At 45.1% G+C, this 20,079-nt stretch overlaps 1 protein-coding gene across 3 annotated transcripts; it reads left to right on the forward strand.

Annotated features, from left to right (window-relative positions):
* Positions 1-57: 57 nt before the first annotated feature.
* Positions 58-19,358, forward strand: PPP4R3B (protein phosphatase 4 regulatory subunit 3B). 3 transcript variants are annotated; one of them, XM_014895123.2, is made up of 16 exons: positions 58-429; positions 1,760-1,815; positions 7,333-7,431; positions 7,935-8,555; positions 11,412-11,489; positions 11,658-11,774; positions 12,371-12,487; positions 12,829-12,960; positions 13,375-13,477; positions 14,118-14,159; positions 14,418-14,576; positions 14,784-14,953; positions 15,548-15,687; positions 16,131-16,315; positions 16,779-16,981; positions 17,669-19,358. In XM_014895123.2, the coding sequence occupies exons 1-16, from the start codon at positions 288-290 to the stop codon at positions 17,762-17,764; spliced, it is 2,460 nt and encodes an 819-aa protein (XP_014750609.1). In that variant the 5' UTR covers positions 58-287; the 3' UTR covers positions 17,765-19,358. The 3 variants fall into 3 exon arrangements, with proteins under 3 accessions (XP_014750609.1, XP_014750611.1, XP_014750610.1); XM_014895125.2 differs by having other exon boundaries at positions 16,857-16,981; XM_014895124.2 differs by having other exon boundaries at positions 16,152-16,315.
* Positions 19,359-20,079: the final 721 nt, after the last annotated feature.

Below are 20,079 nucleotides of genomic sequence, written 5' to 3' on the forward strand. Positions count from 1 at the left end.
GCAGCGGGCGGCCGCCGTAGCCCCTGCGAGGGGAGCCCGTGCCCGGGCGGGGAGGAAGAGAAAGGCGGCCCAGAGCCGGGTTACAAGATGGCGGCGGCGCTGTGGTAGCTGCTGAGGCGGAGCGGCGCCAGCGAGGCCCGGGCCGGGGCGCGGCGGCGCTGACTCGCCATGGGAAGCGGCGCGTTAAAGGCCCCGCGGTGCCCCTGAGCGGCCCGGCGGCCCCGCTTGCTCCCCGCCGCCCTCGCTCCATCGCCCCCGCGGAGGCGGAGCGGGCCCGGGGCTGCACCATGTCGGACACCCGCCGGCGGGTGAAGGTCTACACGCTCAACGAGGATCGGCAATGGGACGACAGGGGCACCGGGCACGTCTCCTCCAGCTACGTGGAGCGGCTGAAGGGGATGTCGCTGCTGGTGCGCGCCGAGTCGGACGGTGAGAGCGTGGCCGGGGCTGCCCAGGCCGCCCGGGCCCCTTCCCCTCGCCCCCCGCCCGGCTCCGGGCCCCGCCGGCCGGGGCTGCCCCCCACCATCGCCGGCCTCGGCTGATGGTGCCCTCCCCTGGGGCACCCCACGGGGTTATTGTTGCTATTATTATAATTTCCACCCTCAGTGCCTTCCCTTATCTTGCGGGTCGTGTGAAGTTTCCTTAGCCCACACGCCGCAGCAGCGTTTGCTGCCGTGGTCCTAGACTTTTTCCCTCCCAGTTGATACAATTCTGGAACATCCTGAGCTGGAAGGGACCCATCGGGATGATCGGTGCAGCTCCTGGCCCTGCACAGAGCTCCCAGCAAATCCCATCCTGCGCATCCCTGGGAGTGGTGTCCAAACTCTCCTGGAGCTCCGGCAGCCTCGGGGCTGTGCCCATTCCCTGGGGAGCCTGGGCAGTGCCCGAGCACTCTGGGAAAGAACCTTTTCCTAAAATCCATCCTAAACCTCCCGACTCAGCCCCATGCAGTTACCTCAGCTCCCCAGGCTGAACAGAGCTGAAGCTGTGACATGTGAGGACATTTTGTTCTCTTTCAGAGCAATACCCTTTGCTTTTGAGGTGCTTTTTTCCTCCCTTTCTTACTGCTGTGAAAAAAAGTTGTTTGTTTGTTGCTCTTCTCAGGAATTCACTGGTTGTGTTCCAGTCGGGTGGCGTGCCTTGTGTTTTATTTCACTTTAAAGTCACCTTAAAGGGTCTTTTTTAGCGGGGGGAGGTACGTGTTCCTCACTTTGTCAGCCGACAGGTGCTAATGTGCTAAATAAACCACCTAAGACTGGTATAAATTGCTCCGGAGCTGTTGCCAGGAGACATACACTACTTGCATACACAAGATAAAGTCCCTGCGTTTATAGTAGCCGCATGATTCGCTTCTGAAGGGCAGCTGAAGGGAAGAAAAGCAAGTGGCCCACGTGGCTTCTCTGGGCAAAAACATTTTTATGCTGGGCAGCACAGTTACCTGCTGGAATTTGTATAGTTGGCCTAAAAGACCACTAAACAAGCCGGTTCTTGCAGCAGATTTCAGGAGAAAAGATTGCTACAGTGGCTTTTGGCCTAGACGAGTAGAGAAAAATGTATCTTAATAGGGATATTCCTGTTGAATTTTGTGTTACCTGGCTTATTTTGGGAAACTATATTTAAAAGAGGCAGTTCTTGTGGATTTTCTGTGAGATTTGGATTAAGCTGAGAGTCTGTTGGCTGGCACGTGGGCAGTGGTGTGAGATGTGTGGAGATGTTTGTTTTGTTGGATTCAGTAAATCTCTCTTTGTACCTTTTTCAGGTTCACTGCTGTTAGAATCGAAGATAAATCCAAATACTGCATATCAAAAACAGCAGGCAAGTATTATTGCTAGGCTTTATTTTCTGTGGTTGCTGATGCTGTGGAATTGTTTTGTGCTCGGAGTAATTGCATTTTTCAGGAAAAAAAAGAAAAGCAGAACGACATGGAATTGTTGATGGTGGTTTTTACAGAGGTGAAAAACTTGCTTAGAAGCCTGTGGGTGCTAAACACTTCACGTTCTAGAAATTATTATGTGGATTTCTAGAAAACCCGCATGTTAATATTAATTTTTACAAAAATCCGTTTTGAACTTCAGGCTTTGAAGATAATATATGCAATTTGGATAAATATTGAAATCATTACAGGAAGTATAATTGGAAATATGTACACCTAACTTTTATCTCCCATGCCAGGCCATCTGAAATCATGGCAAAATTAGGGAGGCTAAACTTTGGTCAGCTCTGTTGAAGTGTATTTACTAATTTATTTTTTGAATTCTTTTTCTGGAAATAACACGAAGGAATGTCTCTTTGTGGGTCTTCTTCCTTTGTTGTTGCTGTTTAGGTTTTATTTTAAGCCCTGAAAGCTCCTGTTGTCCTAGGTAAGGCCACAAGCCATGGTGAGAGTTACCTTTGCTAGGGGTAAACCTCCTGCAGGACATAGAAGTAAAACATTGGTAGCTGTGTTAATAGGTTATTTTTGTTTCATCCACTGAAAAAAATCAGCTTACTGAATCTCTTTTGCATTTATTGTTTTCTCTTTTTCAGCATGAATTTTTGATATCTCTGCCTGCATTGTTCTCATGGGTTTTCTGGAGTATTTTCTGTCTCTTCCTTTGTTCTGTAGTAAAGTCTCGGTTCCTTTCATTCAGTGTTTGATACTGTTTTTTATCATTATGGTATCCAGAAGTGTTTCAGCACTAGAAAACAGTAATTTTGTTCTTTCTAAGTCACAGAGGGACACATCTTTGAGGATTTTGTTATGGTGACGAGTTACAGGGTGAGAATTGGGGAGAGAGACTTTGTTGTCTCGTGCTTGGTTGCCTGGCTCGCTTTAGGTTCGGGTGAGGTGGAGTTTTGGGCCAGCCTTTCCAGGGGGCTGTTTGCTCTGGTTCCTGCTTTTCCCTCTTAGGGATTGGTGGCTGTGGGCTTTGCTTGGGGGTGGCCATGCTGAGGAAGGAGCTCTGCAGAGCTCCAGAAGCCAAGAGTCTTGAACTGCTTCCTGTTTACCACAGCAAACCTATACATAGTGAAATACAAATGCAGATTTTGTTGTTTTAAGGTTTTAAAACGCTTCCTTTCACACCCTGTTTCCTGAAACTACAACTGATTATTGTAGTCCTTTTCTACTTAATTGGTAGCAAAGTTTCAAGTGACTAAAGTAGCTTTTGTTACCATTTTTCTTGTGGAAAAGGTAGATCATAGTTTAGAAAAACTCAAGCTGAGGTTTATTTTGGCTGGCTTTTATTTCTGATACGAATGCTTTTATGTGTGGCAGAAAGTGTTTTCTTCACTCTTTAAGGTTTGTATAACCTCGTGCAGCTTTTAGTTGACACAGAGCATTGTCCAGAGTTGATGGCTTTTGATTTGGGGAAAATCTCGGGGTGGTGCAGCCTGATGGAAAAGAAACGTGCCCTGCCTGCACGTCTGTCCTCACGTAGATGACTTGAGTGGGCTTAGAGGGTACTTAACGCTTAATTGTGGTTTGCATAACAGCATCCTGTGAGAAAAGGAAACCAACCACCGATTTTTCGGGGCTGTGCATCAGTCTGTGACTTCCAGCCTTACACTGTCAGTGCCAGTCGTGCTGTAGCTATTGACTAACCCCAAACAGGACTGGCCTGTTACCTCCCTGCTCCAGTGCGTTTGTGGTTCCTGGGGAATCCGTTCTGTCCAGCTGTTGGGCACACTGTCATCACAGCTGCTTTCTCGGGAAATTGGGCTGGGATGGGTGGGACATAGGTACCAAGCTGCTCAGCATACCATGTAAAATTATCTCGAGTTAGATGGATGTAAAGAACGTGAGAGCCTGAAGAGCTTTAGGTCTCCCTGGATTTTGGGGTGTAGTCTCAGAGAGTTACACGCTCTGCTGGACACCCCACGTTAGCCAGGCAGGGTCAGATGTGTTCTGGGAGCTCTGGAGGGAGTTTTAAATGTTGGCACCACACCCATTTGTTGTTTCAGCCTCTGCTTGAGGTTACTGTTCCCCGGCAGAGGAGCGAGTCCATGGAAGTGCTGCAGAAATCCTTGCTGGGAGCGCTGCCTTCTGGTGTTACCTTTCCTTTGGGTGTGCTGTTTGCAGCTCTGAGATGAAGCTCGTGTGCACATCCTGTCCTTTGCCCAGAGTTGCCATCACTCGTGTGACAACAGAGCACCTCGCTCGAGGCAAAATACGAGTTCCTGGTGGCTGGGATTTCACACTTTGGCAGGGGTGCTGTTAGAGCAGTTGCCAGAGGGCTTCTTCACTCCTGTTTGATGCCGGCAGGGGTTCACCTTACCGTGTGCCAGGTGAGGTGTAGGACTGAGTCCGTGGAAACATGTCTTCCCTCTGGATTCCTTTTTATCAGCACGTGTTCCTCCTCTGCTTCCCTGTGCCGTGCAGGAACACGGAGAGGTGGAGTAGCAGGCACTGTGCAAACCAGTACCAGCACTGCAGAAGGGTTTGAACTGCTCCGAGTTCCAGTTTTTGTTCAGAATTCATCTTCTTTGTCTTTATGTGGTGCTTGGGTGAATTAAGGAACGCTGCTGTTGCTCCTGGATGGAGCTGCATTGCCTCTAAGGAGGTGGGAGGGGTAGAGCCAGGCCTGGAAGGTGTCTGTCTGTCTGTCTGTGCTCTTCGTGGGTTGTCTGAGGTCATGCAGGAAGTGTGTGCCAGATGAGCACGTCTGCTATTGGTATTGGACAATTATTTTCTGTTGAAACCATCTTTCAGTCTTTCTGAAATATTTTTGGAAAAGCTTATATAACTTCTGCTTTGTGTGGGCAGTACAGATTGTAACGAGCACCATTCAGGAACTCGAGAATCTTCACAAATTTTTGACTGCAGTCCCTGGGTGCCTGGAGTCATTTTAAGTTCCTGCATTAATTCTCTTACTTGAATCATCCTGGGCTATGAATAGGGCTGCTGAATGTGCGTGTCCTTCTTTGTTCAGTGAAGCACCTCTGAGGCTCAGCTTACCTGGGAGTGCATGGATTTTCAGTGTCAGGGCATCAGTACTTGCACAGAATGTTTCAAGAGAAACATTTCAGATTTGGAATTCTGTAGCAGCCATAAAATTGTTTAATATTTGTCTCTGTAGGAGAGAAGTGCAAGTGTCATAGAAATAAACAACTCACAACAGTGCTGAAACCACAGTGCATTGAACTCCGTTCTTTCCACAACCGGAAACTTTGTTTCTCTAAAGAAATGTGTAAAAATTAGTAAGAAAGGAAAAAATAATTGTGCCTGTGCAAATGCCATTGTTTTTAGTGTGGCCTGTGATTATTTTGGGAGAAGGCAGTGGATCTCTTGGTAGGCATTTGTCAACTGTGATGTGATTTTATTCTAAACTTTGTTTTCAAAGCAAAAAAAAAGAACAAAGACAAAACCCCCGAGATACACAACTCCTCATGGATACTGAGGGACTAGGATTGCTGTAGGAATGAACTGAAGAATGAATGCTGTACCAGTGCTGCTGATGTTCATTCATGTTCCAGTGGTGGTTGTAGCAGCTGGGTTGTGTTTGTTGGGCCAGATGTGTTTTCCAAATAACTGCTGATGGAAGAGGGAACCTTCTGTCCCATGGCAGCAGTTCTTCCCAAATGTCAGTCCCCTCACACCTGGAAGTACAGGAGTGCTCCTGACCTGTGTGAGCTCAGATAACTGCATTTACAAAGGTCTGTTTAAACCTTACTGTCCTGAAGCTTCCTAAGGAATATCATCAGGTGTTTCTTTGGGTTTCCTTGCTGAGCTTAAAGGTGCCACTCTTAATATTCTGTGTTCCCTAAAACTGATGCATAAGCTGAAGACTTAACCAGCCTTGATGAGTTGTGTGGTGAATATTGAACATCATAAATGTGGAAACTGACCATTAAGCAAGGGCTTGCTAGTGTTTAAAAAACACTTCAGTGTTTAAAAAACTGTGGTAACAGTTCAGGAAGTCAACAAACTTGAAATGTTGAACAGTTTTGCTGGAGCTCATCAAATAGACTGGAGAGTTAGCAAAGAGCTGCTCAGTTGGGAAATTTTGATGTGAAGATGAGTTTGCTGTTCTCCTGCTTTTGTCTGGGACAGTTAATTTTCATCCCAGTAGCTGTGCAGTGCTGTGGTTTGCATTTAGGATGAGAATGACACTGAGAGCCACAGGGATGTTGTAGCTGTTGTTGAGCTCACCCTAAATCAAGGACTGCTGAGTTCCTGGTGCTCTGGCAGTGAGGAGCTGCTCAAGGAGCTGGGAGGGAGCGTGGCCAGGACAGCAGAGCTGGCCAGAGGGATATTCCATACCCTGGGCTAACAGGGACACTGGATAAACTGGGGGGGTCAGCCAGGAGGGGCTGATTGCTGCTCAGGTGGTGCTGAGCAGCTCTGTTGTGCATCACTTACCTGTCAGGATTTATTCCTTTCTTCACCTCCTATTTTTTTTCCTCTAACTATTATAATTACTCATTATATTTTACTTTATTTCATTTTTGAAACAGTTCTTAGCTCAAGAACAGAACTTTCACCTTGTCCTGATGCTCCTTCCCATGGCAGTGGTGGGAGGAAGTGAGGGAGCAGCTGTGTGGTGCTTCCTTGGCAGCTGGGTTAAACCACAACCACTCTGTATGTGAAAGTTGAAGTGCAGGCTTGCATTCCTTACAGGACAGCAGCAAGTGTCCTAATAAAACCTCTTCAAAAACCATTTTAGCCTTTTCAGAAATTCCATTGAAACTTCCAGGTCTGCTGTGCAAGTGCACAGATTGAATTGATGGAGACAGTAGTAACAGAGAGGGCTCAAATGAAAATAGCTGCAAAGATAACTTTGTAGGAACTTAGGCTTTAGGTTTTAAAGTTGTAACTTTAGTAAGAACTTAGTGTTTTGTATTATTCAGGCTGTATGGCTTTTAATTCAGAAAGGGACATTTGAACATGAGCTAGGCATTATATCTCACTTAGCTAGGATTGTCTTAAACCCTTTCTGAGGGGAAAACTGAAATCATAGGAGATTTGTTTCTACCTTACTGAATATGAAAATATTTAACCTGTTATATTGTAGGTTTCCTTAATCTGGTGTGTGCATTCCCATTTCAAGACTGTTGGCTCAAGAAACGTATCTTGCAGAAAAATGCCATCATAAGTGACTTGGATATGAAAAATAGTATCTTTAAATATGTTTTGTGTAAGGTAGGGGTCGTAAAAAAACAAGAAAGAAAGTTGATGTTCCCGATGGCAGAACAGGTGATTCAATATTTTAGTGGTTTATATCCTTTTTTTGACAAGTGTAGTTTTAATTAAAATGATTTATTCTGTAGACATTGGCTGTAAAGGAATAGAGATTAATATGCAGTACAGACCTGTTTCAGAAACAATTACTTTCTTGGTTTTACCTCAAACAGGACACCCTGATTGTTTGGTCAGAAGCAGAGAACTATGATTTAGCACTGAGTTTTCAAGAAAAAGCTGGCTGTGATGAAATTTGGGAGAAAATCTGCCAGGTACAGTAAATTGAAACATGCTGGCTTTTCCGGGTATTTTAGTGTCTTGTGTGACTTGATGTATTTGTGCATCCTTTTGAAACGTGCTTGTAAAGTAAGCAAATCATTGTTCTTTTCTGAGCAAGGTCTTAAATTGGCCCTGCTTAGAGCAGCAGTTGTTCTTTCCCTAATTGAATGTCAGGCTTTTGAGAAATCACTGTAATGGTGGGACTCAGGTGTTTTTTGGGAGGGGAGTGGTGTTGGTGTGATTGTGTTTATTAAATAAGAAAGGGACTGCCAGAGTTCCATGGTTTAATTGTCCCTCTCCCAGCTGGCTCAGGAAGCAGCCTGTGGAGTGCAGGGGAACTGCACGTGTGCTGTGAGGAACCAAAGAGCTCAGATCCCATTGCAGCTGCATTGGGACACCCTGGGCAGTTGAGATGTGTTGTTATCTCACTTACTGACCTGCTCACTTCTGGCTACATTTTGGGATCAGCCAGTAACTGTGTGCACTTCTCCCTCAGGTTCAGGGCAAGGATCCTTCGGTGGAAGTCACGCAGGACCTTATTGAGTCAGAAGAGGAGCACATAGAGGAAATGCCTGAAACCAGTCCTCTGATTGACCTCCCTACTTGTGAACTCAACAAACTTGAAGAGATTGCTGACCTAGTTACCTCTGTTCTTTCCTCACCCATCCGTAGGGAAAAGCTGGCTCTGGCCTTGGAGAATGAAGGCTACATTAAAAAACTGCTGCAGCTTTTCCAAGTCTGCGAGAATTTAGAGAACACCGAAGGCTTGCATCATTTGTATGAAATCATCAGAGGGATTTTGTTCCTCAACAAAGCAACTCTGTTTGAGGTGATGTTCTCTGATGAGTGTATTATGGATGTGGTGGGATGCCTCGAGTATGATCCTTCTTTGGCTCAGCCAAAACGGCACAGGGAGTTCTTGACCAAAACAGCAAAATTTAAGGAGGTTATTCCTATTACAGACTCTGAACTCAGGCAAAAAATCCACCAGACTTACAGGGTACAGTATATTCAGGACATCATCTTGCCGACACCATCTGTTTTTGAAGAGAATTTTCTTTCTACCCTCACTTCCTTTATTTTCTTCAACAAAGTTGAGATTGTCAGTATGTTGCAGGTAAGTGGTTTTTCACGTGATCTAGATGGATTGTGTGTACATATCTGTAGCTGTAGTTTCAAAATGGATTACAGTTCATCACACACATCATTTGCACAATGTTTTGAATGTTTCCCTTGATCTCTGATACCTTTGATTTTGTGTTTTGAGAAGGTCCATTTCAGGTGAGTATATTAATATTTTTTAATGGGTTGTAAACCTGAAGATTTTTCTCCTTGATTCCCAAGGAACGTACAATTTTTGGTCACGTTTGTGTAGGTATTCAGGGAACAGGCAACTTGTTGTATTGTGTATTAGGGACATTGTGCTGTTTTTGTAACAAATTCTGGATCTATGATTGACAAGAGCATGTTCAGAAGCACTACTGTTACATCACGGTGCTAATTTCCAATGTTCATGTTGTCTTAAAGCTGGAGTAATTAGCTGCTGGGGTTTTCTCATACTGATATCCAGAACTAATGATGAATAAATAACCAAGCTGTCACTTTATGAAAAGCTGTCCTGGACGCTTTGTAGTCACAAGAGGCTCCAAGGTGGTTGGGACCCTGGAAGGAGCCTCAGTGAAGAGCTGTGTGAATTGATGGCATTTTGGGGTTTTCACTTGGTGCTGTGTTGTGTAAACTCATGGATACCCAAGTGGCTTTTATTCTGTTTATCTGTGTCCAAAAATGGTGCATTTGTGTAGGACACATCAGACCCCCTGGGGTGAGTGTGGAGTGCCTCTGTGAAACACCAAGAGTTGAGGAGAAGAGGAAGGGAGTGAAAATAGTGGAAAGAAAGGGGCACTGGAGACATAACATATCCCTATGGAATATGTTGATGAGTTCAGATATGGGTGAAATATGCTAAAGAGTTCAATAGAGGACTGGAAAATAAAACTAGGGAACTGCATGAGTGTTTTATTAGGCTTCTTTCTACTATCTTCCCTGTGGCTCCATAGCAGAAGGAAACAAAAAATTAAATTCCTCTTGCAAAATTAATGGCTTTGTGTTAAACAAAGTTTTTCCTTTAAATTCTTTTGCATATATTTTCAAAAACTAAAAATAAATTCAGTACGATGCTTCCCAGGGCCACAGTCCTCTTGGCTTTTAGGGATTTGTGAGTCTCTAGAATTCTTTATTTTTCATTGAGGCTGTTCAGCACTGAGTATTTAATTGTGCAGTAGCAGAGAACTCTGATTTGCTGTTACCTCGAGTGCTCCTTGCAGAAAGTTCTGGAATCCTCTGACAGTTCCTTGCTGGTTCTGCTGTGGTTGTCTTTGCCATCATAGATGGAGTATGTGGCACACAGGTTTGCCTGCTTGTTCTAAAGTCTGTAACTGAGATGTGTGGTGATTTACAAATCATGTTGGTCCTTGAGAAGAAAGCACACATGGAAAAGATGTTGTAGCACACTTGAGGAAAATTCCCTGGTAGTGGGGACCTCAGCTCCAAGACTGCTTGCACAGGCCTGTGGTGTAAATCAGCTTGTTGGGCACAGGAACTCTAAAGCTCCTTTGGGTTTGGGGGGCACATGGGACATCCTGTTACCCTAAATACACTGGCAAGGCTCCCTGGGAGAGAGAAGGCAGTTTAGAGGAGCAGCAGATTGTGTTTGCCACGGCAGCAAAGCTCCTTTCTCCGTGCCGTGGAGCACTAGATCCCAGCGCTGCTGCTGCAAGGGCAGCCTCGGGACAGGAGCCTCCATCCATCCCGTGCTCCAGGACACAGGGCTGGGCTGAGCAGCAGCCTTAGACAAGCAGGAGGTGTTTCTGTGCTCAGGTGTTCTGCAGCAGGGCTTTCCTACTCTATCTGCTGCTGGTTGTAGCATGGTTTGGGGTTTTTTTTTGTAACAGGCTTAATTAAGCTGTTTAAGCCAGCAAAGCTTAAAATAAACTGCTAAATCTGTGTATGTTGCACTCCCTGTGATGTTGGTTCCAGGTATCATTTGTTTGTAAAGCACTTTTATCCCCACATCTTAAAATTGTCAGGGAAATCTTTGCCAGTCTTTGGCTAGCATTGCTGTGACTCTAAAAATTCTGTATTGAGTTACTCTAATAAAGCACAGAGATTTTAGTGACAGCTCACAGCAAAATAGAGAGGTAAGCACACGCTGTGTCATGCAATGTAAAGTTCATGTATATTTATTGGAATGCTGCTGTTCTGTTCATTTTTGTTCAATGCACAAGTTTATTATAGAGTTGAATTGGTACAGTGATGCAAAATTTTGTAAAGCTGTAGCATGTTACTGTTTGCTGTCAGATTTACATTGTTTTTAAAAGGTAACAGAAACATTTGAATTTGGGAGACTGCCAACACTATTTTCAATGTGGAAGAGTGCAGAATAATCAAAGGGCAGGAAGTGCCCAAACCCTTGAGAGATGCTGATGTTCACCCTGGTTTTTGGGTACCTCTTCATCTTATGGGGTGACTGAAATGCTTTGCAAGGAGTGAGGTGTTGTCCTGTATACACTTAAATATCTCTTGGTAACAGAGGATGTGAATATGAAAAGTCAGTGATAGTCCATGAAGTTTCTCAGCTTGACAAAGCAGAGCATGTGCAAGTGGGAGAGGTTGTTTAATCGTGAGTAAGGGAATGGGGACATGGCTGCAGAGTTGTCCCTTGGCTGGCACTTTGTAGTTGCACTTTTAGGGACCGTCACCGAGCTCAGCTTCTCCTGGAGCTGCTTCTGCTGCTCAGAGGGAGTGCAGAAACAATGCCCTGGGAAAGATCCTGCTGGATGTGTGCTCTGGCGTTTGTCTTCTTTGGGATGAATTGGATGGAGAGCTGGAATTTCTGCAGGGCTGGATCCTGTAAGGATGGAAGTTGTTTTCCAGAGGCGCTGTGTAAGGTGTGTTCCTTTTGTGTGTTGCACAGGAAGACGAGAAGTTTTTATCAGAAGTTTTTGCACAATTGACAGATGAAGCTACAGACGACGACAAACGGTGTGAACTGGTAAGTGAGCGGGATGGAGGAGAAACACTGAAACTCTTCTGCACTCACTGAGGCAATTCTGTAGAATCAGCCAGCACACAAACTCTGCCACAAAACGTAACTGTTTCATCCTTTCAGGGAGTTTTCTGACCCAAACCCACCTGTCATTCTTTTTTCCCTGTGCACCAGGTGAACTTCTTCAAGGAATTCTGCGCCTTTTCTCAGACATTACAACCTCAGAACAGAGATGCGTTTTTCAAAACTTTGGCAAAGTTGGGAATTCTTCCAGCTCTTGAAATTGTAATGGTGAGTGAAACTCGAAGCTGATTTTAACCCAAGTAGAAGAGGCACAGCCACTGCAGCAGTTTGGCTCTGCTGAGCCCCTGTGTGTCAGCCTGGCTGTGCTGGCAGTGGCAGCTGAGTGGAGCCTGGCCCGGCTGCTCTGGGTGTTGTTGCTCTGTGTGAGCCTGTGGGCACTGCAGTCCTTGGGACACGGGGGTGGAAGCCCTGGCAGAGGCTCTCAGGGCAGTGGCAGCTGCGTTGTTGTTGTGGCTGTTGCTGGCCCAGGGCCCGAGAAGTATTTTTAGATAATCTTGAACTGTTGGCTGGTTCCTCCCAAAAGATCCCGTAATCCTGTCGTTAGCAGATTAATGTGTCCTAATCAGCAGTGGGAAAAGGGAATTTCTTTCACTCTTCTGGTTGAAGCAGCTGTTGCTGCCTGAGCATTGCAATTAATTTTGCTGGTTTATTGTTGTTTTTCTGTAACCCTGTTACTGGGTTTCTCAGAGAAACTCTTGTAATGAGATGTTCTCAAAACTTAAAGCTACCTATGATTTTTAGCTTTACTTGATAATAAATACCAACCAAATTTGTTCTTGCTAATCAATTTCTCTCTTTATTAGGGAATGGATGATTTGCAAGTTAGATCTGCTGCTACAGATATATTTTCTTATCTAGTAGAATTTAGCCCATCCATGGTCCGAGAATTTGTGATGCAAGAGGCCCAGCAGAGTGATGATGTAAGTCACAGTGGTGTGCAGTTTGCTGAGTATACCAGTCTTTGGGCAAGCAAGAAACAAACATAGCAGCAAAACAAACCTCCAGAAATACAGGAAAAAGTGGATTTAATACACAAACATTTCTGAGCATGTTGGTGTTGTATGAATTGACAGTTTTGGAAATCTGACTAACAAGGATTGTAGGTGTGGAGGGGTGTGCTTGCCAGAATTTCTGTATCCAAATGCAACGTTCAATTCTTCAGTTTCATTGTAATTTGTCTTCAAAAAATTACAGAGAAATGACTTTCCACTCTTGAAACTGTGTCTAATTGGTGGTGTGTTTGTTTGGGATTTTTCTGCAGGACATCCTCCTCATCAATGTGGTCATTGAGCAGATGATTTGTGACACAGATCCAGAGCTTGGGGGAGCTGTTCAGCTCATGGGGCTGCTGAGGACTCTGATTGACCCAGAGAACATGCTGGCCACAGCCAATGTAAGGACATGTGGGGGTACAGATCCTGCACTGCCTCAGCAGAGCTGCAAACCTGACATTCTCTGGGGCTGCTCTGATACTCAATTTCAACAAGCCAAAAATAAGCTTCACCTTTCCATTTTGGGGCATCGTGCAGGTGTTTATTAAAAAAGTTTTGTCAAACTTTCTGAATTGTTTTTTCAGTAGATGTTTGCATGGTGAGGATTTCTTGGTTATGGTGAGCTTGGTCAGTTGTCCCAAAATGCACAAACCAATCTCCCTTGAGCAAAGTCAGTCCTGCAGGCCCAGCAATATACAGGCAGACCCAAAGGAGCCAGTAGAATTCTGTGGGGGCTGTTTCCTTTGTTACTGTTCCTTCTTATTTAAAAGCCCGTGTACAAATCCCAGTGTTTAATAAAGTGGTTTTTGTTTTAGAAAACAGAAAAGAGTGAATTTCTCAATTTCTTCTACAACCATTGTATGCACGTTCTCACTGCGCCGCTTCTGGCCAATACATCAGAAGATAAATGTGAAAAAGGTACTGAATATTTCCATTTTCTTTTTCCTCCTTTCAGGCCTGTGCTGCTTGGCAGTGCTGATGCAGGGATCAGCCTGTGATGCCAGCTGGGAATGTGCTTTTAGGAAAGTGCTGCTCCCCCAGGGACAGGGGTTCTCAGCTCTTCCCTGCAGCTCTGGATGCTGCTGGAGCTTCATGCTGTGCTTTGTGGAAGATGATTCCTTGATGTTAAGCATGCTAATATACACTTGTTAATTGCATTTTAAAAATACTTCTTGCAAAGCAGAGTGTCTGTAGGTCTCAAATATTACATAAAAAACCCCGATTTGCACATTTTATACAAAAATAAGACTTGTAAAATTTCTGTAGTACTCACTTGAAAACATTGTTTAAAAAAATTAGGATTAGTGATTTTATTCTATATCGTATTCCTAAGTTTTAGCTTATACATTTTCACCTAGATGGATTTAAAACTTTGTAAGGTAAATTAAACACAGAAATCTCACCTGATTGCATTCCTATTGTGTGTTTATGTCCCTGCAGCTCACAAGTGTTTGATGTGATGAAAAATCTAGAATTGATTGTTTATCCCCAGCTGTTCCACCTTGACAGTGCTTTGAAAACCTTGTTCTGATTTTTGTTTTTATTTTCACTTTATCAGATGCAGTAGTTGGATCTACTAAGAGTAATACAATTTGTCCTGGTAAGTCTAAATTGACTTTGAGTTTTGAAACTTGTTTTGTGTGCTGTGTATGTTATTCTACTTAGAAAGAAAAAAGAAGTTAAGCATGCCCATACTTTATTTCTTGTAATACTTTTTACTGAAATAGATGCAGGGACTTTGCTTCACTTGAGATGACCAGAAGCTGAAGGAACATTTTCATCTGTTTTTGAGTTAGTGGGGTTTTCTTCCCTAGTCAGTCTTGCTACTGAAAATTTAAATTGTTCATTTTTCTTGCAGATAATTACCAAACAGCACAACTACTTGCCTTAATTTTGGAGCTGCTTACTTTTTGTGTGGAACACCACACGTATCACATCAAGAATTACATTATGAACAAAGATTTGCTAAGAAGAGTACTGGTGTTGATGAATTCAAAACACACCTTTCTGGCCTTGTGTGAGTATGGAGCTGCTGTGGTTTCCTTCGTGTGGAAGGTGTTCCAGTGTTCATTTGAACCTGGAATTTGTGTTGATGAGTGTGGATGGGATTGTAATGCTCTGGGTTTGGGGGTGCACCTTCCTCTGGGTAACACACCAGGGGTTTCAGTTCTTTCCACAAGCCCTGGCGTGTGGCTTTTAACTCCTTGAATTTTCCTTCCCACAGGTGCCCTCCGCTTTATGAGGAGGATAATTGGCCTGAAGGATGAATTTTATAACCGTTACATCACCAAGGGAAACCTCTTTGAGCCAGTTATCAACGCCCTGCTGGACAATGGCACTCGGTACAACCTGCTCAACTCGGCTGTGATCGAGCTCTTCGAGTTCATCAGAGTGGTGAGTGCAGCTCCAGCTCTTCCAGCTCCTTGGGAAAGCAGGAGCTGCAGCAGCTCCTGAGCCACTTGCTGCCAGTGCCTGCGTGTGTGGGAGGCTTTGCTGGGAATCTTTGTGGTCTGGGAAATGAAGGGTGGTTTTTAGTGGAGGGTACGGTAGCTGCTGTCTTTTCCAGCAAGAAGAACATTAGGGATTGTAGGATTTGTCTGATGTAGTGAGAGACTTGATAGAGGGGGACTGACCAAAAGGTTCCTGGTCCCACATGAGCTGCTGAGGGCTGGGCAGAGCTGGAGCCTGTGGGGAGGACAGGGCACAGCTCTCCTACATTAAAGATCTTTGTTTAACAGAAGTATCACAGATACAATTGGGACCCTGCTGGGTCCATTGTCTGTTTCTCTGGGAAGCCTAATAATTATTTCTCGATCTCATCTTTTATTAAGGATAAATCTGATTTCATGCTTCACATTTGTATAATGTTGTACAATAATGTTTTGGCTCTGGGCAAGAAATCAGTTACTTTCCAAACTAAACTCAAAAGCTTTCTGAACTTCTCCCTGTGCCCGTTTGAGGCTGAAACCCTGTTTTGTTCTTCTGCAGGAAGATATTAAGTCCCTTATTGCACACATAGTTGAAAACTTCTACAATGCACTTGAATCTATTGAGTATGTTCAGACATTCAAGGGACTGAAGACAAAATACGAGCAGGAAAAGGACAGACAGAGCCAGAAGCTGAACAGGTAGGGCCCAGTTTGTGTGCTCTGAGCCTGGCAGGGGCTGCTGCTCTGCAGGGCTGTTCCTTGCTGTTCTTCCCAGAGGACAGCAGTCCCAAGGGACTGGGGTTGGGTTTCATTCTTGGTGAAAACTCCTCAGATTAGGGGAAAGCCCCATCTGCCTTGCCTTGTGGCCACGTGTAGTAGAGCTGATGTGGGCCAGTTAAATGTCATGTTCAGAAAACTGAGCTTGAGAAGAGCAGAGTGTTGCTCTGTCACTCTGATTTGGGATTTAGCCTGGCTCATCATCAGCTGGGGTGTTGGTGAGTGTTGGGGTGGGGGCAGCGCCAGAGCTGGAGCTGCATTGCCTTCTCCAGTGCACTGAATTCCCTCTAAAGCTCTGGAAGGCTTTTCTGATGCTGAGCCTGAAGCAGCAGCCGAGCTGGAATCCCTGTGTGTGTCTCTTACAGTGTCCCATCCATATTGCGTAGCAATAGATTCCGCAGGGATGCCAGAGCCTTGGAGGAGGATGAGGAAATGTGGTTCAATGAAGATGAAGAGGAAGAAGGCGAAGCTGTTGTACCTCCAGTTGAGAAGTCAAAACAGGAGGATGATTTTCCAGATAGCTATGAGAAATTTATGGAAACTAAAAAAGGTATTTACTCCGTTTGAGCTTGTTGGCACTGGAAGTGCTCCATGGCAGATACGTGGAGTCTCACCTAAGCTAACCCGTGGTTTGTGCTCTGTACCTCCAGCAGCAGTACAGGGTATTCCATGTAATTGAGTCATGAGATCCAAACGTGTCTTGCAAGCCAGTTTAGGATTAAAATAACGAGTTAAACTGCTTGGAGCACGCATCTGGTTTAAGTGGTGTTCAAAAGCAGGACTTTGAATGTGCCTGTGTGCTCCGGGTGAGCCATGTCCCCGTGCCCTCAGCATCCAGGCCCTGCTCAGTTTGCTGCTGCTGGGCTCAGGATGGGCTTGGTTGGGGAGCTGAGAATTGCAGCAGAATTGGAACCAAAATACCTGCTGGCTCTCGCCCTGCGATTGCACTGTGATGTGGATTGTACTCCTTGGTGTGCAGCTGATACCTAAGTGTGACAATGTTTGTCCCTCAGCTAAGGAGAGTGAAGACAAAGAGAATCTTCCAAAAAGGACTTCAGCTGGGGGATTCAAATTCACTTTTTCCCACTCAGCCAGCGCAGCCAACGGTGCGAATGGTGCAAACAGCAAATCTGTGGCAGCTCAGACATCACCAGCGAGCTCCAACGGCTCCTCCTCCAAGAGCACGGCCCTGAGCCCCGCGGTGCCGGCCCCCAAGGTGGGACAACTCGTGTGGGGCTGTCCTGCACAGGGACACAGCACACACAGCCTGTGGGCAGCGGGGCTGAGCTGGGGCTGGGGTCACCCTGAGCCCCCCAGTGAATCCCTCGCTGCTCTGGGGAGGTCGAGTGGGGCTGGGCTCTGTTGGAATGTGGTGGGTGCAGTCTCATCCCACGTCCTCTGCATCGTTTCACCCTTGCTGCTTTTTGTTCCTGCTCAGTGCTGCTCTGTGTAGCTGATGTACAAAGGAAATTGGGAACCCTGTTAGTGCCCTTAGTTATTGGCTGGGCAATTACCCAGTGTTTGTGAGGAGACAAATGCAGTGAGTGACCCCTCTGTGGTGCCTGACTCAGCCGTGCATTGTTGGATTCCTCAGCCACCGAGCTCCTGAGCAGCTGCACAAAAGTGTGGCAGGGATTGATTGCCCACCCTGAGGCTGAGCAGCCAAAGGGATGTTTGGAGTTTGTGTCTGTCCTGCTGGGCTCAAAGTGATTTTTAAACAATTCTCAGTCCAGACCCAAAGGAGTGAGGAAGCTCCTGTACGTTTTGCAGCTTGAGGTTCAAACCCATTCTCCAGACAAATGGAACTGGGAATGCCCTGGACAGGTTGGCTGGAGGTTTTGTTCAAAACTTGCATCTTTTAGGTACTTGTTCAATATAAAAATTTCATTTTTCTAATTGGCAGGGAAGTCTAGTTGGGCTAGTGGATTATCCTGATGATGAAGATGATGATGAAGAGGAGGAGACATCTCCACGGAAAAGACCTCGTCTGGGTTCATAAAAGAAACCAAAAGTTTGGAATAAGAACTTTTATTACGGGGTTTCAAATGCTGCAACTGTTTTAAGAGCTAAAAAGAATCTGATTCAGAAAGCTTTCTCCCATGAGTATATAAGATAATACAAGGAGTAGCAAAAGAAACTCGGTGTATCAGCTAGAAAGGGTTAGTTCTGTAAACACAAAGCTTCCAAGGAACTTAATGTCTTTCTAGAAAGTAAGGAGTCTGCCATTCAGGCTGTCAAAAAAAAGAAAAATGAAAAAAAAAAAGGTGGGTTAGTATTCTCAGAACCTGGATGATGGCTTCTCAGCAAGGAAAGTCTCAGGTGTCGGGAGGGCAAGGGGGAGGGAAAGGTATGGTAACACTTTTTTTAAAATATTGCAGGGTTTCCCCAGTGTTTAACAGAACTAGGAAAAAAAATTTCAAGCTTAAATTTTGAACCCAGTAATATTAATTTTGTAATGGTGCTGTCAGTTGTGTTCTTTTAGCAATGCCTCTTTTAAAAAAATTTTAAGGGAAAACTAACTCTGTTTGCATAAGAACAATCCATATTTTGGGACCATTTATTACCAACTAAACTGCATTTCTCATGGTTGGAGGGAGGGGCGCTGCAGTTATAGTGCATGTTGAGTTGTTTAAACCAGTTAAAATGAGTTTTAATTTGTATTTTCCAAGAGGAGAGAATGGAAGCTGGATTCAAAATGGAGAGTTTTGCTTGTTTTGTCAGTCAGACGTCCAGAACTATCTATGCCAAGGAGCAGTGGCTTCCCAGGGCTCTGCAGGAGCTGCTCGTGACATGGTGGGGACATCCCTCAGCTGTTGGCTTCAGGCTGGGAAGAGCCTGAATTCCAATTGTTCCAAGGGCTGCCTCCTCTCAGAGCAGCCCTGTCCCTGCTGGGGAGCTGAAATTGCATGGTTGAGGTGGGAATAAGAAACACTCACAGGTTTCTCATAGTGATGGACTGAGCAGCATTTAACACCAAAGTCCGTTTGGACCAAGAGAACACCTTGAGGGCTTGGAGGCAGAATCCACAAGGAGCACCTGAACCTGGGGGTGGGACAAAAGCTGCTTTTTTAAAACACAAAAGCACATTCCACATAGGTGAGTGAGCTGTGACAGGAATAGGGGAGTTCATGGCAAGGTGACAGAGGCAAACAGTCCAGGTTTTCTTTCTAAGAGCAGCACATGAACTGTAAATATTTTAATGTTAGTTTGCCCATATGTGATCTGAGATCATGGCTGAGTGAGAGGAGATTTCCCAGCGACTGTGTCAGAGATGTTCAAGATGGAACCAGCTGCAATCCACCACATAGATCACTCTTGTAATATGTGTTATGGGTCCATTTCTCCTGGAATAGTTTAAACTGAAGCAGTTTCTCTGTTTTGGAGATTTTTGTAGTTAGTTTTAATTTTAGCTCTTGTTTGGAAAAAGATGGGCTGTCTGTGTAGATATGAAGTATAGTTTTTTCCATAAAACAGAAGTTTATTTTGTATTAAAGATACCACTGTACTTGTTTTACACCATTTGTATACATGTGGTGATATTAATGCTGAACTGTAAAATTCAGGAATTAAAATGTGACCCTGTAATTCCATAATTATTGCTTTTGTTTGGTTTGTTACACATGGTAAGTGAACTCAGGCTTTTCACTATGGATTTCGTTTAAGGTTAGTTATCCATGCAGGTTTCAAAGTAACTCCATACCACTGGATAGAATCCCAGAGGGAAGGGGTGAGCTCTTCCCAACGTGTAAGCAAGACACAGGTACTCTGCTGGACCTGGGGACAGTGGTGGTGTCCCTGGAGAGCTCCAGGCCACCCAGCACAGGACTCTGAGGGAACAGCTCCAGAGCCAAGGAAGTGTTTGCCAGGAGAGAGAAGCTGCAGCACCATCCTCGTGTGCTCCCTCTTGAGCTGATTTGCTTCCATCAGTAAAGAAGATTCCCAGGCCACGAGAGCAGCAGGGACTGGGATGTGCCTTCACTCACCTGAGGAGGAGAAGTGGCATCACCTGGAGCGTGGACCTGCATTCCTGATTCTCCTCAACAGCCTCTCAGGTTCTCCAAGGGACCCCCAAGGAGTGTCAGTCCTTGCTCTGCTCCTCACCACACCAACACCTGCAGCATGGCTGGAGCTTTAAAAACACACTCAGACAAACAGGAGATTGTTTCACAGCAAAACCAAGAATGTCATGAATTTTTATAGTTCCTAGGAAAGGACTGGGTGAAGTGGCAGCAGATACCCTGTTAAACACCGACCTGCACTCCTGGGAGAAGGTGACACCCAGCACTCTGTGGCTTTTCCCTGGGGCTGTCACTC

The sequence above is a fragment of the Sturnus vulgaris genome, chromosome 3 (assembly GCF_052056855.1).
Source record: "Sturnus vulgaris isolate bStuVul1 chromosome 3, bStuVul1.hap1, whole genome shotgun sequence".
In the NCBI taxonomy this organism is placed as follows: domain Eukaryota; kingdom Metazoa; phylum Chordata; class Aves; order Passeriformes; family Sturnidae; genus Sturnus; species Sturnus vulgaris.